Source organism: Tenrec ecaudatus, chromosome 17, assembly GCF_050624435.1.
Source record: "Tenrec ecaudatus isolate mTenEca1 chromosome 17, mTenEca1.hap1, whole genome shotgun sequence".
In the NCBI taxonomy this organism is placed as follows: Eukaryota; Metazoa; Chordata; class Mammalia; order Afrosoricida; family Tenrecidae; genus Tenrec; species Tenrec ecaudatus.
This window is the reverse complement of record NC_134546.1, coordinates 57513115-57529817: the sequence shown is the minus strand read 5'-3', so window position 1 is coordinate 57529817 and position 16703 is coordinate 57513115. Positions and strand designations below refer to the sequence as shown.

Genomic DNA, 16703 nt, shown 5'->3' with positions numbered 1-16703 from the left:
GGCTCCCCTGACACCACTTGATCTTCTGAGTGCTGCCTTACCAATAATGCTATGAGGGTCTTGAGGGTGGGAAAGGGGCCTCTTTTTCTTCTCTCCATAACAATTCTCTGGATAGTTTTCAAAGCATAGCAACTCAGGAAGCATTTGTTAATGACTAAGGAGGTAGGAGATCAACTTTACAGGGTGGAGCAAATGGGCCAGACAACAGGAGGAAAGAGCTTTGGAATTACCTGAACAAGGAACCCATACTCCAGAGTGGGAATGTTCTTGCAGTGGCCACTGACCTGATAAGAATAATAAGACCCCATGAGCACCACAAGAGGCTGGGGCCTAGCCAGACCTCACTTACACCTACCATTAAGGATCCTCCAAAAGTAGCTGAGATCTAGCTTAGATAAGCCTGTGTAATTCCAAAACTGGGAAGACCTTTACATGGTTTCCTAAGAGAAACAGGCAAACTTAACTTGAATACTAAGTAGATGCTTAGATGATGTTGTTCCGAGGTACACAGAACAGGTTAGTGAAGCATCTGACTACCATGCCCTATCACCCCTAATGCTAAAACCTAATATCAAATATGATATCTCACTGGGGTAACCATCCCCAGACTCTGTTTCATGGTCTACTAATATAAAAGCTGTCCAGGCAGTTTGGATTTGTTTTTGGTCATTCTACCCACTCATGGTATGTGCTCAAGATTTTTTTTTTAATCATTTTACTGGGGGCTCCTACAACGCTTATCACAATCCATACATACATCAATTGTGTAAAGCTCATCTGTACATTCATTGCCCTCATCATTCTCAAAACATGTGCTCTCCACTTAAGCCCCTGGCATCAGGTCCTCATTTTTTCCCTCCCTCCCCACTCCTCCTGCCCAAGATTTTTTTTAATGATTCTTGATAACCATGGCATAGTGGTTATGAATTGGGCTGCTAACCAGAAGGCCAACAGTTCGAAACCACCAGTCACTATGCAGAAGACAGACATGATTTTCTACTCTCGTTAAGAGTTACAGTTTCAAATGAAGGCAACATATGTACAAACATGCTTGATACAAATGATGTATGGATTGTTACAAGAGCTGTAAGAGCCCCCAATACAATGATCTTTGAAAAAAAAGTTACTGCTTCAGAAAGGAACAGGGGCAGTTCTACCCTGGCTTTGAAGGCCACTCTATGGCAGTAAGTCCGAGTTTTGAGATCACCATACTCTCACCCTATGTTCAATAGCTAGACTCCAACATTTCTACTCCCACCCGAACGCCCAAGTCAAACCCTCCTCAGCCCATGTACCAAAGGAGAGGTCCGTGCTGGGGGAGGGAGGCCCACGTGCTGGGGGCACAGGAGACCTGCCTGGGGGCTCGGAGGGTAGCCAAACACCTCCACTTTGGGGTTCTTCATGGTGCAGGAGATGGAACGATTCATAAGACGCCCAACCCGAAGCTCTGGCACACCCAGTTTGCCTTTTAGCATGGAATCCTGTATGACAGGAAAACTGGGAGACCTGGGAAAGAGAGAGAAGTGTTACACTGGGGATTCAATGAGCCCTAAACAAGCACTGGTGCTAAGAGGGATCTAGAGCACCTTAAAACCCCGCGAGCAGATAGTTCAGGTACAACTGTTGGTTTCTCTTCATCGGGAGGAAAGAAGGCAGGTTGAAATCTGAAGACTTATGGAGTAATGGGCCACACAAACATCAGTGTTCACAACCCCGAGACCAAGAGGAACCAGATGATCTCCGGTTACTACCACCGACCGCTATGAAAAGGATCCCATTAGAAGGTCCTGGATAGAGTGGGAGAAAAATGTTGATGAAAACCCCAAACCTTAAGAGACCACGCTTACTGGCTGTATTAAGAGAGGTGGAACCCCTGAGACATTCAGGTCTGGAGTTACACTTGCTCCTGTGTTTGAGTAATCAGCCATTTAAGATCAAAAGGACAGCATTTTCCCAAGGCTGAGTACAGAGAGTTAGGAAAGGAGGAGCGATGCAAACAGGAAACATAGGGAGGAAGTGGCATGGTTACATTGAGGAAAATGCTAAGCATAAGTTCTAACAAAATACATATGAATACTTGAATACAAAACTGATGATGTACTCTCTAAATCTTTACCTGACTCATGATAAAAAGTAGAGTGAAAGAGAGATATCAAGATCTAGACCAGGATGGGTAAAAGGACAAATGCCTAAGAAAAACTTGTATCTGAGGGAAATTCCATTGATCTTAAAACATTATGATAGAAAGTAAAGCATGCATCTGAACTTGAGTCTTATGTCCTACCTGTGTGTTCTTCGGAATGAGTCCAGGAAGGGTTGGCAGAGGCAGAGCCTGGGCCACGCTCTCTGGTATCTAAGTTGGGTATGGAATGATCCTTTGGAAGGGATGCCTGCTTTATTCACATATATTTGCGATATACCAAATACTGTGCTAGACAAAACTAGTCCCAAGTGACTGTCAATATCCAAGCCTATGCCAATGTGCGACCCTAACAGGCATCTACTGAGTATTCAATAATCAGTATCTACCTAGTATTCAATAGTCACATATTTGCCACTTGGGTTTGTATCTGTCTTGGGGAAGATCAGAATGCACCAAGAGAAAAAGAAAAACCCAACAGTAACCCTGTAAAGAATGGAACAATATTTATCTCCAGAACCTAGAGAATGTATCAATGCACCCTTTCATAAGAATGAAGAATCAACAAGCGGCCATCTAGCTCAGAAGCAAATAAGCCCACATGGAAGAAGCACACCGGCCAGTGCGATCACGAGGTGCCAAAGGGACCAGGTATAAGGCATCATGCAAAAAAAAAAAAAAAAAGATATGTGTGTGTATGTATGTGTATATATGTGTATATGTATGTGTATATATGTATATATATATATCATATTAAATGAAGGGGGAAGTGCAGAGTGGAGACCCAAGGCCCAAGTGTCGGCCAATGGAGATCCCCTCATAGAGGGGTTTAGGAGAGGAGATGGGTCAATTAGGGTGCGAGGTAGTATCGATGAAGAACACAGCTTTCCCCCAGATCCTGGATGCTTCCTCCCCCCAACTACCATGATCCGAATTCTACCTTGCAGGGCTGGATAGGACAGAGGCTGTACACTGGTACATATGAGGGTTGGAGGTACAGGGAATCCAGGGTGGATGATACCTTCAGGACCAAGGGTGTGAGGGACGATGTTGGGAGAGTGGAGGGTGAGTGGGTTGGAAAGGGGGAACTGATTACAAGGATCCACATGTGACCTCTTCCCTGGGAGAGGGACAGCAGAGAAGGGGGGAAGGGAGACTCTGGATAGGGCAAGATATGACAAAATAACGATGTATAAATTACCAAGGGCATATGAGGGAGGGGGGAATGGGGAGGGAGGGAAAAAAAAAAAAGAGGACCTGATGCAAGGGGCTTAAGTGGAGAGCAAATGCCTTGAGAATGATTGGGGCAGGGGATGTATGGATGTGCTTTATACAATTGATGTATGTATATGTATGGATTGTGGTAAGAGTTGTATGAGTCCCTAATAAAATGTAAAAGAAGAAAAGAGAAAAAAATGATTAGGGCAAAGACTGTACAGATGTGCTTTATACAATTGATGTATGTATATGTATGAACTGTGAATTGTATCAGCCCCAATAAATTGTTAAAATAAAAAAAAAAAAGAAGTAAAAAAAAAGAATGAAGAATCAGTGCCTGATTCCTTACTCTGACGCCTTAGGTTGGAGCATAAGCAAGAGAGGCAAAGAAAGGAAAGATGGTGAGATCGGCATGTTTCTCCAAATATACATGACACGCTAGGCATTATGCTTCACATAAAGGATAGGGTACGAGTACTGGGTCAAGAGTAAAGGGGTAGTAAGGACACACAGACGGCAAGACCACGTGAGCAGTGTTAACTGATACAGAATTAAAGAGACAGAATTCAGAGAGCCTATAGAGAGGACAGAAAGCTAAGCTTAGGAAATCAAGATAGGGGACAGGGCTAAAACAAGGCTAAGGCACTGGAGGTTATCCGATCCTAGGGTACACTTACTTGGGGATAGGTGAGAAGATGCTGAGGCCAGCCCGGAACTTCTTGATAGTCCCGCTTGCCTTGAACCAACTATGCCTCTTCTCCTGTTGGGTCTTCAAGAAATCGTTGCTGAGATGTTTCCATTGTTGGGATGTGAACATGCCCAGAATCCTGGGGGATCAAAGAAGACAGGCTTAGGAAAGCTTAAGTACAAAGAGTTGGGTAAATAAATAATGACCAAGAGAGGGAACAAATCTCAACTTCAGACCCAGGAAGTATAAAAGTAGTTAAGATAGGGGAACATGTGTTTGATGGTTCCCTTCATATGATCTTAGCACATGGAAACGTGTATACTGTCCTAACTGTAGGGGGTAAATATTCACTCCTATTACCTTAAAAGGAGACATCAAAGTGAGCCTCCAAAGACTAGAAACGTTGGAAATTATAGACCCAAAATGACTATACAGTGAGGAGCAGAAATGGTGGGATGCAGGGGAGTTCCACTCGCCGCCTTGTGAATAGTGAAGAACAGGATTAGGGATATGAAGTCTCTTCATGAGGAGAACAACCACATCACCAAATGAAGGTTTCCAACTTTAGATGGACCCTCAGACTGGTCGTCCACCAGTTCTCTCAAGTGTTATTCTAAGCTATGATATTAAACTTTCATCCTCTTAAATTCTAAGTTTAATCTACATTTTACCTCTCTGAGGTCATAATAGAGAGAAGTGAGGTCAACATAGAGGAGTTCCCTTCTCAACCCTACTACAAAAGGATCTCTTTTTTTGTTAAATTACTTTATTAGGGGCTCATACAACTCTTATCACAATCCATACATACATTAATTGTGTAAAGCACATTTGTACACTCATTGCCCTCATCATTCTCAAATCATTTGCTCTCCACTTAAACCCTTGGCATCAGCTCATTTTTCCCTTCCCTACCCGTTCCCCACTCCCTCATGAACCCTTGATAATTTAAAAATTATTATTTTGTCATATCTTGCCCTGTCTGACTACAAGGAACTACATGTGACCTCCTCCCTGGAGAACGGACAACAGAAAGTGGGTGAAGGGAGACGTCGAAAAGGATCTCCATTTTCATCCTTATCTCCAGCCCTCCAATCCCTTAAATCTCCTAGTTAAGATCCATTCCCCTCTCAGGCTCTAAATTCCAGCCTCTTCTCGACTTTTGAAGGAACCCTGGAGGAATAGTGGTTACACACAAGGCTGTGAATCTCAAGGTCAGTAGTTTGAAACCAGCAGCTGCTCTTCAGGAGAGAGACAAAATTTTCTACTCCCCTCAGGAGTTAAAGCCTCAGAAACCCAGAGACATAGGTTCCATAGGGTCGCTATGAGGTGGAGGTGGAGTCAACTTGATGGCAGTGAGTTTGGCTTTTGGTGTTTTCTTGACCCTCTGGGCCCTTGATCTATCAACTATCCCCTGTTCTATTCTTTTCTGCAGTCTATGAAAAATTTCAAGTTCCTGTGCTTCAGTCTAGCTACCGCTCCTTCTCCCCTTTTCATACTCATCCAAAAATTTCAATCTATATTTGTTCTCCCTTCTTCACCTACGCCTCCTCAGTTTACTGCCTGCTGGTTTCTACCTTCACCAGTCCACTAAAATTGCTAACTTCACAGACACTCTCAAGTTCTCTGTTTATTTGGATGCCTGCTCTCCTCGTAGCAACTCTCCTCCCTGGCCTTCTTTTCCCTCCCTTCTCATCCTTTTCTCACTTCTCCCACCTACTTCCAGTGCTTCCTCTTCTGTCTACCTTCAGTATTTTATCTGGATGTTAAAAGGTGTTTTGCCCTAGATCTTATTTTCCTTTCTTATCCAATCTCTCACATTCTATGTAGTTTGTAATTAACATCCATGTAACATTCATTTGTTGATATGTCTATCTTTAATCCTAAATTCCCTAAGTACGAAATCCACATATCTGCCTACGGAGTAGCTTCTACCTGTATATCCCAACTCTAACTTTAAACAACATATCTAAAATAGAACTAAGTTTCTTTCCCTATCCCATTATCCGGTTCTTCTTACCTCCCTAGTTAAATAGAAGCTATCATAATTACCCAGACATCTGGGCTTCAAATCTTTTTCATCGTTTTATTAGAGGCTCATACAACTCTTATCACAATCCATACATACATCAATTGTGTAAAGCACATTTGGACATTCATTGTCCTCATCATTCTCAAAACATTTGCTCTCCACCTAAGCCCCTGGCATCAGCTCCTCTTTTTCCCCCTCCCTCCCCGCTCCCCCTTCCCTCATGAAACCTTGACAATTTATAAATTATTATTTTGTCATATTTTGTCCTATCTAATGTCTCTCTTCACCCACTTTTCTGTTGTCCGTCCCCCAGGGAGGAGGTCACATGTAGATCCTTGTAATCGGTTCCCTCTTTTCAACCCACCCTCCCATTATCACCACTCACACCACTGGTCCTGAAGGGATCATCTGCCCTGGATTCCCTGTGTTTCCAGTTCCCATCTGTATTAGTGTACATCCTCTAGTCTAGCCAGATTTGTAACATAGAATTGGGGTGATGATAATGGGGAAGGAGGAAGCACTTAGGAACTAGAGGAAAGTTGTATGTTTCATCGTTGCTACATCGCACCTCCCGAGATCTTTCTGTAAGGGGATGTCCAGTGGCCTACAAAGGAGCTTTGGGTCCCCACTCTGTTCCTCATTCACAATTATATGAATTTTTGTTCTGATGATGCCTGATACCTGATCCCTTCGACACCTCGTGATCGCACAGGCTCGTGTGCTTCTTCCATGTGGGCTTTGTTGCTTCTGAGCTAGATGGACACTTGTTTACCTTCAAGCCTTTAAGACCCCAGTTGCTATATCTGTTGATAGCCGGGCACCATCAGCTTTCTTCGCCACATTTGCTTATGCACCCCTTTGTCTTCAGTGATCGTATCAAGGAGGTGAGCACTCAAATGATATGATTATTTGTTCTTTGATGCCTGATAACTGATCCCTTCGGCATCTCATAATCACACAGGCTGGTGTGCGTTTTCCATGTGGGCTTTGTTGCTTCTGAGCGAGATGGCTGCTTGTTTACCTTCAAGCCTTTAAAACCTCAGATGCTACATCTTTTGATAGCCGGGCACCATCAGCTTTCTTCACCACATTTGTTTATTCACTTGCTTTGTCTTCAGCAGTTGTGTTGGGAAGGTGAACATCACAACATCTGGGCTTCAAATCTAGGAGTGATTTTCCACTACACTTTAGCTTTTGTGACCATATCCAACACGGCAAATCACTCTTCAGCCCTACTGATGTCATACTCTGCAAGCCCCTCTAAACTCTCTCTCATCTCCACTTTCATCTACGGTCATACTTTACTTCAGGCCTTCATCATCTCTTGTCTGCACCTCCTTAAAAGCCTGCTGTTAAACTGGTTCTGGTCTTCTCTCTCACCTCCTCTCACCAGTTCTGAACAATGCTCTACCAGAGTGGATTTTCTAAAACTAAATCTGAGCATGTCCAGTTCTCCCCATTGCCTCGAAGGTAGAAGCCCAAGATCCTCTCTGATTTGAGCCCTTCCATACTTCTCTGGCTTTTGTGTCAATTCCAATCATAGCTTCCCTGTGGCACAGAGCAGAACATGCTCTTTGGGGTTTCCAAAGATATAGGCAACCTCATTTTTCTCCACAGAGGCTGCAAGTTTTGAACTGCAGACCTATGCGGCAGGAAGCAACCCAATGCTTAACCCATCACACCACCAGTGTTTCTCCCCCCCTTTGGGAATTCAAGCAAATATTTAACGACTTGAAGCGCCTTACACACATGCTCTTTCATGGCTATGCCTCTGCAACTGTTGCTCACTCTTAGAAGTCAACATCTCTTTCCTCCTGTCATTGACAGCCCTCGTCCACTGGCCACCCGCCGGAGCCATTCCTTCCTCTGTTCTTCTCAACCTTACAGAGTCACTTACGTGAGGGGGCTTCAAAAATTCCACGGGAAATGCCATTCCCTGTTAGTTCAATTTTTCCATAAACTTTTTGTTCCCATTCATATTAAAACATGCATATACTGGACTCTATTTTAATTTGGTTGAGGGCAGAATCTGTGCTTCCAGATACTTACTAAGGGCTTCAACACCTCCTATAAGCTAAAATAATCTGTGGTCCTAGAGTCTCCCTCCCCCAGAGGAAACTATAATAGGAAATGTGAGCAAGGTAACAGCCCAGGGTTACATTCCTCTTTCGATGCTAGGGAGTGCTGTGCCTGTCACCTCTAACCAAGACCATAGCTCCTCAAGAGCGGGCCTGCAGGACAGATGAGAACTGGCCCTTTGGGTTTGTGAGACTAAATCTCTGCAGAGCAGACAGCCTCATCTTTCTCTTGAGGAGTGCTGGTGGGTTTGAACTGCCACACTTGTGGCGAGCTGCTTAAAGCACCGCCAGGGCTCCTTTCCTCTTCTCGCTGGGAAGCCTCAAAGCCCACAACAATAGACTCCCCTGCTTCCACCATAAACTTGGCCCCCAACGATTGTTTTAGTCTTCCTTGGGCATATCACAGAAAAAAACTTTTGCATAAAATCAACATTCACCCATAGACCCACCTGTTGAGAGGGCTTCAGAAAGTCAATAGAAATTTTTCATTATCATTTCATTTTCTTATTTCATTTTCCACGCACTTTTTGAAGCTCCCTCACATTCTCCCCTCCAACGCCCATGAAACGCCCATGACCGGGAAAGATCAAAGTTCTTACTTTTTCAACTGAAGACCTAGCCCAAACCCTTCCTTATTTGACGGCTGGAAAACCTCAATCGACGGTTCTGCAAAGAGACGAGAAAGAACCCTTAGAAAGCCCCTGGGAAACTGCAGGTGCAGTTTCATGGGAAAGCTTTCTTAGATTCTAAAAACACTAGCAGCAGGATGCCAAACAATAAAGATAAAGGAAGAAACCATCAGAGATGGAGGGGAGACTTTGGGAGCTGCCTGGCTAATATCCGAAGTCCTCAGTCACGGGTTGAGGATCAAGGACATCACGGAAGAGGAGGAGACAATTTCATGAACCAGGAAGGCCTTCCGGGAAAAGGGATAAGGACATGAAGGCCAGAAGACGGAAAAGCTCCTACCAATAGCCTGACTGCCAGTTTTTCTGTACATCAGTTTGCTAAGGACTTTGGATTAGGCCACATTCAGAGCACCCAAGTGGCTTAAATCACCATCCTTACCTGGTCCATCAAGATACTGGGAGAGGGAAAATCGCAGCCGTAACACAATGGGTTCTGTGCGGAGGACCTTCCAGGCTGTAGAAACTTCCTCCTGAGAGAGTAGGGAAATTGTTACCACTTTATCCAGAGAGAGGAATGGCGTGCTGTTTTCCCTGTCTGACACATATATGCACAATACAGTACACACCACGTCTGCTGATGGTCTAGGAACAACAGGGCTGGAGAACACGTGCTTCAAATACAGCATTCAGGAACCAGACTCCTGGTCTATGTAACAAACTCCACAAAGCCCAGCTATCTAGGTTGTTTGTTGTACTAGCAGCACTTACATCGAGGAAGCTGATGTTGATGTGGAGGTCAATGTCCATGTCATCGATAGTTCCATATTCTCTACAGAGACACAGGTGAGCACAGTTGAGTCATTAAGGGAGAAAGAAGGGAGCACAGACAGGTGGAGTAAGAACTGAGCCAGGGGAGAAGGATGGGAAAGGGGAAAGGGACCCTTTTATCAATCTAGGCACTCACATGATGAGGGTCTACACCAGACGCCCTTCTTGCACAAAAGCTAAACTATCTGCCTACAGGGGTCTACAGTTAAAGGGTCTTTCTTTCTTTTCTTTTTTAAAAATTAATTATTTTAAAAAATCATTTTATTGGGGGCTCATACAGCTCTTCTCATACGTCCATTGTGTCAAGCATGTTTGTTGCCACGTCATTTTCAAAACATTTTTTGAGCCCTTAGTATCAGCTCATTTTTTGCCCTCCCTCCCCCACGCTCTCTCCTTCCCAAACCTAAAGGGTCACTCTCCTGGGGCTTTTAATGTATCTATGCCTACAAATTCCATAACAAGAAAACCAAGCTAGCCTTTAGAGCAACTCAGAAAGAAGGCTGGCTCCCGGCATCCCTGCAGTGGAGTCCCACCTGATGGATACAGAGTTCTCACTGTAGATCTCCTTCACGGCCTCAATGTCGGCATCAAGCTGTGGGTGCCGGTACAGGTCAGCTGCACAGCTCCCCTGAGTCAGTGGTAAACATGGTGGTGGTGGAGAGCGGTGTAAACAGAAGAACAGGGGAGAAAGGAAAGGATGAAAGATACATGTGGAAAGACCCCAAGCACATGGGAAATCAAATAGCAGCAATACAGAAGCCCCTCTATCATGGGGCTCTTGGTGGTGGTACTAAGCGGGGCTTTCCTGGCAGACAAGTGCCCCACTACTCAGGTGTTTCAGCAGACCAACTGTAGGCAGTTTGGGGAGTTGACAGCCTTAGGTCTCCAGCTTCTAGTCCTGACTTACGACCTTCTATGAGAACTGAGAGAGGATGAAAAGCACAGCAATTAATATGTGCTGGTTCCACACGGAGAGCCCTGGCATTCCTGCTTCGGGTGGTGACCTGGGCAGTGTCAGCATTAAGCAATCAGTAGCAGGATGATCTTCTTAAAGAATTTAAGACCTAATGAGTGAATAGTCCTATGGGCTATTGAGAGAGGCATCCTTAGTGGTGCACAGTCATTAAGTGCTCACTGCTAACTGAAAAATCAGTAGTTTGAATTCACCAGTCACCCTGCTTCCATAAAAATCACAGCCGTGGTAACCCCCTGGGGGCAATTCTACTGAGTCAATAGGAGTTGGAGTCGATGCAACAGCAATGGACTTTGGGGCTTGGTTAGTGAGGGCAGAGAGCCTTAGTGGCATTGTGAGTCATGTTGCCAACCACAAGTCAGCAGTTTGAACCCCCCAGCCACTTCACCAGAGGAAAATGAGGCCGGCTACTCCTGTGAGAGTGCACTTTCTTCAAAAACCAAAGGGGCAGTTCTACTCTGCCCTACAGAGTTGCTGAGCTGGAATCGACTCAAGGGCAATGGGTGTGTTCTTTGTGGTCATTGTTTAGTGAAAGAAGCTACTACAAAAATAATTCTTTCTAACGAATAGTTTATAGGGAGCTTCCATGGACAGAGACCATGGTGTACTCAGGGATAGGTATGAATCCCAGGCAGGAGGCAGGATGTAGATTAAGTCTGACAAGATCATGCTCAGGCTAAACCAATATTCCATCTTCAACTCATCTCTGCTTTGGAACAATCTATTTCCCTCCTAAGATAACAAGAGTGAAGCATAAATCTAGATCATCCAACATGGGTCTTGTAGCTGCAGCCTCACCTGAACTCCATAGAGAAATTCCTCTGATTCATTATCTCCTTCTGAATCATCATCATTCCAAAACTGGCCTTTGATGTCCTAGCGATGAAACATCATACAACCCATTGTTAGGTCCCTATTATCCCAAGGCATGGGGCAAATTGGGAGAATGGGAAACAGGCTCCCACCAGGAGCGGGAGGAGGTCTCTCAGCACAGAGTCATCCTTTGCCTCCCCTTTAGGAAGGTTCTGGTTCCTTCGCACTTTCCATGGCCTAACTCTGCTTTGATGGGATGTAGAGGAAAGTGGTAGGAAATTGCAACTTCTTAAGTCTCATTATGACCAAGGCTCTGGTAGCCAGCAAAAGAAGGCTACAAGATTTCCATTTCAAAGTCATGGTTGATTACCAGCCATATCTGGATTCCTGTACAAGCTGGCCTCTCACAGGGTCATTTATTAACCATGGCAGTCCCCACGCGCACCTAAGCTCTTTCTACCTAAGTAATGAATGAGCCCTTCTCTTCTTCCCATGAAAAGCCATCCCTACACCCCCCAGAAATACTGCTTCCATGCCCCTTCTCCTTTTAACTGGGAAATTATCAGGCAAGGGTGAAACCTGTGCTTTGTCCCATCTCCTCTTTGGATGATAAGCTAGAGGAAAACCTTCATCCCAGGTAGACATCAGTTCTCACCATTGGGTCAGTGGGTCACTCACACTCCCAGGTCAGTGCTAGGCAGCACCCCTCCATACCACCAGTTGAACCCAGGCCAACGAGATGGGCATTTAGGAGGCCACAAAGGGAGGCAAGGGAGCAGGCGATGGCAGGAGCTGACTGGTGATTTGCTGGAGATGGCAGGCTCTGCTGTTGCGTTGGTAACAAGTCACTGTCCTGCGGGAAGCAGACAACAGCTGGTTTTGTCACCACTGAATATCATAGTGGTATACAACCAGGCACACAGGCTTGCGGGTGTATTTTCATTATATACGTGCCCAGCTACTTGCACACAGATATACTTGCACGCACGTACACACACTTATACACAGGGATCTTTAACGACTGAGATAGTTTATTGTGCCAGCCTGGCCGATAAACACAGGTGGGATTAATTGAAGGGCGGAGAGATAAGTAACTTGGTGAGCCTCGCCTTTCTTGTCTCTAGCTCTTTAATCATTGGACCAGTGTGCAGCTGCCTTGCTTGTTCTGTGCTTCAATTCAAAGGGCACCCTACCTGTGGGACGCCTAGCCTGTGGACTGTGTCGCTGTAAGTTGAGGTCCCTTTAAGACCACACGAATGAAATGTACATCTCCGGAGCTGAGGACTGACAGTTGATGACCTCCCTTGCTGTTTGCTGCCTGTGCTGGGATAGCCTAGCTCTCTCTCTCTACAGAGGACTACCTGACGGCCCTCAAGACTTGAAGGACTGCCAGTGTCTCACAACTCTCACGGAAGTGAGTCGCACTGAGCCATTTGTACTGCTTTATAATTTAACTGTTCAATTCTTGTGTTATATATCTAACTATTTATCTATCTATCTATATATATATATATATAATTATCAGCAATCTGGTTTTCTCTCTGTAGAGAACTCTGTCTAAAACAACGACAATGAACTATGAAAGCACCGCTGATGCTCAGAGTTGAGGTTGGAACATGTCTGCATGTTCCAACTATAGACTACAGATCCAAGTTCATGCTCTAGTTCATAATGCTACCTTAACCCCTTGACCCACAAGAGGTGGCAGATCCAGGTGCTTTGCCATCTTTCTGGCCGGTTCATTTTGGAACGTTCTTCACCATACCACCCCCAACAGGGCTAAGAACCAGAATCCGAGCTTCTTTCTGGGCTCCCTATGCTTAGTCTTTTCTCCAGAGTGAATCCTGTGTCCTCTTAAGAGATCCTACAAGTCTTATAGACACTCAGAGCTACCCTACAAATCCCCAGCAGGACCAGACGTCTTCTGGTAGCCATGGTCTGTTTTCATAGCCAGAATCATGCCCCCGACTCACTGTGGAACCTACTGCTAGAATCAAAGTGCAATCATGATCCCAATGAATGCTCAGAAACACTAGCTCCCTAGTCCTTCCATAGACGGTCTCCCTGTCCTCTTCTAAGCCTGGGGCCTCCTGACCTTACTGAGCTCATTTAGTCCTATGGAAGCTTCGCACGTAGTAGGGAAAAAATTCATCTGCACGTGTATGAAGGCCTGAGTGGCAGGGAGTGGCAAAGCTATCCCAAGTTAACAAAAACTTCCTGTTACGGTCTAGATTGGCGTGTAACAAGTCTAGCCATGTATTCCAATTGCCTGGGGAACTGTTAACACTCCTCAGCGCACAGTTCTACTCAACAGAAAGTAGTTCTGCTTCATGGGATGGATCCCCAATATTAAAAATGTGCTGATATTTGTGTGTGTGTGTGTGTGTTAAACAAAGCTCTCTGTGAAGTCAAAATTAAATACCATCGTGACAGGCCTGCCTGGTTCTGCAAGTAACTCAGCCTCACGGACTCCAACCGTGGACACAGATGTTCCTGTTTTCTTAATTGGTTCGACTGAGCCCTGGGCTTCTGGATTTGTGGTTCTCAGAGTAGGAACCACAGCATCAGCATCACGGGGGGGGGGGGGGGGGGGGGGGGGGAGGGGAACTGTCAAAAATGCAAATTCTCAGCCTCACCCCATGCCTACTGAGTAGGGAACTCTAAGGGGTGGGGCCTCAGCAACCTCTGCTCTACAGAACCCTCTACATTAGGCTGATTAGTGAGAAAGCCTGAGAACCACTGTTCTGGATTCTGGTGTCTTTGAAGGGCCTGTGTGGTCTGTTCCTCAGGTACTAGGATGGGAGTCTCAGGCACAAAACTAGAGCTAACATGGGTCTGGTATCCTCCACTGCCTCCTGCCTCACAAAGGGAGACTGAGTCTGAAGTTTGGGGGATGAAATGACAGTGATGTCTGGGATTTGCTTTAAAATGCAATTCTAGGGCATGCATTGGCATGTGCATGCACACATACCCAAAATGAAAATTGATGAAAAATGGAAAATGTTGATGATCGATGAAGCTGTATAAGGGTTATCTAAAGAGTTTCTGTGCTCTCAAATTTTTTTGTAATAATTGTAAATTCTAATATAAAGTTAAAATGGGGGCACTTTTGCAGGGCCTCTCCCCTAGAAAATTAAAAGTAAATGTGAGCAGGTCTGTTATCCCTGAGACTCCACAGTGGTTTCCTTGCTCTTCTTTGACTCTATCCAACATATTCCTATCTTGGGGATCTTTTCATTGGCTGGTCCTCTTTCCCAGAATGCTTTTCACCCATAGAGCCACATGGATTGCTCCTTCCCACTTTCACATCTCTGCTCAAAGGTTAGCATGACTATCCTAAATAAAATAACAACCCAACACACACACACACTGACACACCTTACTCCCTGCCCTGTATATTTTTCCACAGCACTTACCTCCTTCTGATATACTACGACATGCTAATTATCGGTCTCACCCATCAGACTGCATGCTCCATGGTGACAGGGACTTTATGTTCACTCTCTCTGTTCTCAGCAATTCCAGCAGTGCATGGCACACAGTGACCCCTCAGCACATACGGGCTGGATGAGTGAAGGACTAACTAACCTTCTGCTGGACACCACTAAGGAAAAGAGGCTACTTCAAGCCAAATGACAGGTAGCTACAAAAACCTAACTGCTCCTACACGTTAACCAAACCAGATACCACATGATCTTGAAAAAAAAAACCAAAACATACAACATCATGATTCCATTCACCTTCAAGGATGGAGGAGAACCAGAGGATGTAGATCTGAGGACCTGTTTTGTGAAATTTGCCACACACACACACATACACACACACAACAAAACAAAACCCCAAACAGTCAGGTGCAGATCTGGATGATCTTAGTAGAGCGAGGAGGGAGGCACTAATGTTCAGCCTGGGCCGCGTCTTGGGCTGGGTGGTAGAGATGATGGCAGCCGAGGATGGAAGTACCAACTGTCTTAAGGTCCTTGTCACTGTAGCAGTCAAGGAAAACTCAGCCTTTCTCCCAGGGCTGTTGTTGCTTGGTTTCTGCTGCTGTCACAAGAAGGAAAAGGTAGTTCATTCAGGGAGTTCTCCTGACTAGGGAAGACACAGTTTAGAAACCACCAGTTTTTTTCAAAGAAGCTAGTTTAGTGAAGGTACATAGCCCTTCTCCCTTCAAAGACCCTCCTCTGGAGAAATGGGAGAAGGTGATCGGTGGATTATGTAAGTCCCAGAATCACAGACAGGTTAAGGAGAAAATTGCAATAAAGATGGCCTTGAGGAAAGCTTTTACATTACAGATACCCAGGCCCAGAGAGGTCAAGAGACTTGCTTAAGGTCAAGAGCAAGGCCATCAGTGGACCCGAGATTAAGCACATTTGACAAGACTAAGTCACATCAAATATTCACGTGATGTAGTTATTAAGGAACTTTGGATGAACGAAGCAAAATTTATTTTATCTAAATGCGGCAAAAGAGGGAAGCTTTGCTGATGAGTTGGGGGCCAAATACGAGTCATGGACCGCCTGAAGGGGTCCTGGGCAGGGGTGTGGCTGGGCCCCCCAGGTTCAACGTGGACCGTGGCAGCTGAATTTGCAGGGAAGAAAGAGGCCAAGCGTGAGGAAGCCTCAAGTCAGGATCACAAAGGTCTTGCTCTAGTGAGACCACGGGGTGCTCCAGGGTGACAACTTTACACCTCGGAGGGAGAAGCCTCTGAGCTCACCGTGCCAACTCTCCGCTTTGGGGTGCCGGGAGGGGAGTGCTCCCTCTCAGAAAGCCTAGGCCACTGAACAAAGAGTGCGGACCACGCCGCGCGGGGGCGATCCCCGCAGGCTACTGCTAGCTCGGGTGCCCGTGGTCAGCTGGGACCCGGCTGCCTCCAAAAACGCGACTCCACCCGCGCTTCCGGGCCCTTAGGCCTCCCTTGGGGAAGCAGTTCCGCTCTTCCAGGTTTCCTCCGGAGATACCCAACGCCTGCCTCCCCGGGAAGAAGCCTGCGCCCGCCCGATGCGTGTCGCCAGCCGCCCGTCCAGAGCGCTGCCTGTCAAGCCTAACGGTGGCACTGTCACCCAGACCGAGCCCCTCACTTCAGCCTCCCCGACCGAGGTGGGGCGGGCCCAGCACCCTCCCCGCGGCCCGCCCGCCCCGCGGCAGCCGCCCCGCAGGGCTGCCTCGCGAGTACTCACGGCGACCCCGGGCCGCGCGCGGCCGCCGCGGACGGGACGAGCGGCCCGGGACGCCCCGCGGGGGCGGAGCGGCAGGCCAAGGGGCGGGGGCCGGGCGGGCGCGCGGGCGGCGAGGTCGCGCTCCCGCACG

At 46.3% G+C, this 16703-nt stretch overlaps 1 protein-coding gene across 8 annotated transcripts in view; it reads right to left on the bottom strand.

The window, feature by feature from the left end:
- Positions 1 to 16703, bottom strand: part of PARP6 (poly(ADP-ribose) polymerase family member 6) — a 33295-nt gene extending 16592 nt beyond the window's left edge. For 2 of the 8 annotated variants that reach the window (XR_012780629.1, XM_075535170.1), the window contains exons 1-11: positions 16111 to 16555; positions 15137 to 15440; positions 12052 to 12249; positions 11382 to 11459; positions 10144 to 10238; positions 9551 to 9611; positions 9222 to 9312; positions 8753 to 8819; positions 4036 to 4185; positions 1296 to 1506; positions 231 to 284 (exon numbers count right to left, since the gene is read on the bottom strand). Coding sequence is in view for 7 of the 8 variants with exons in the window: in XM_075535170.1 (XP_075391285.1) it covers positions 231 to 284; positions 1296 to 1506; positions 4036 to 4185; positions 8753 to 8819; positions 9222 to 9312; positions 9551 to 9611; positions 10144 to 10238; positions 11382 to 11459; positions 12052 to 12054 (810 nt within the window). In the remaining variant the exon portion in view is untranslated. The other 6 variants (XM_075535173.1, XM_075535172.1, XM_075535171.1 and 3 more) reach the window with 6 other exon arrangements.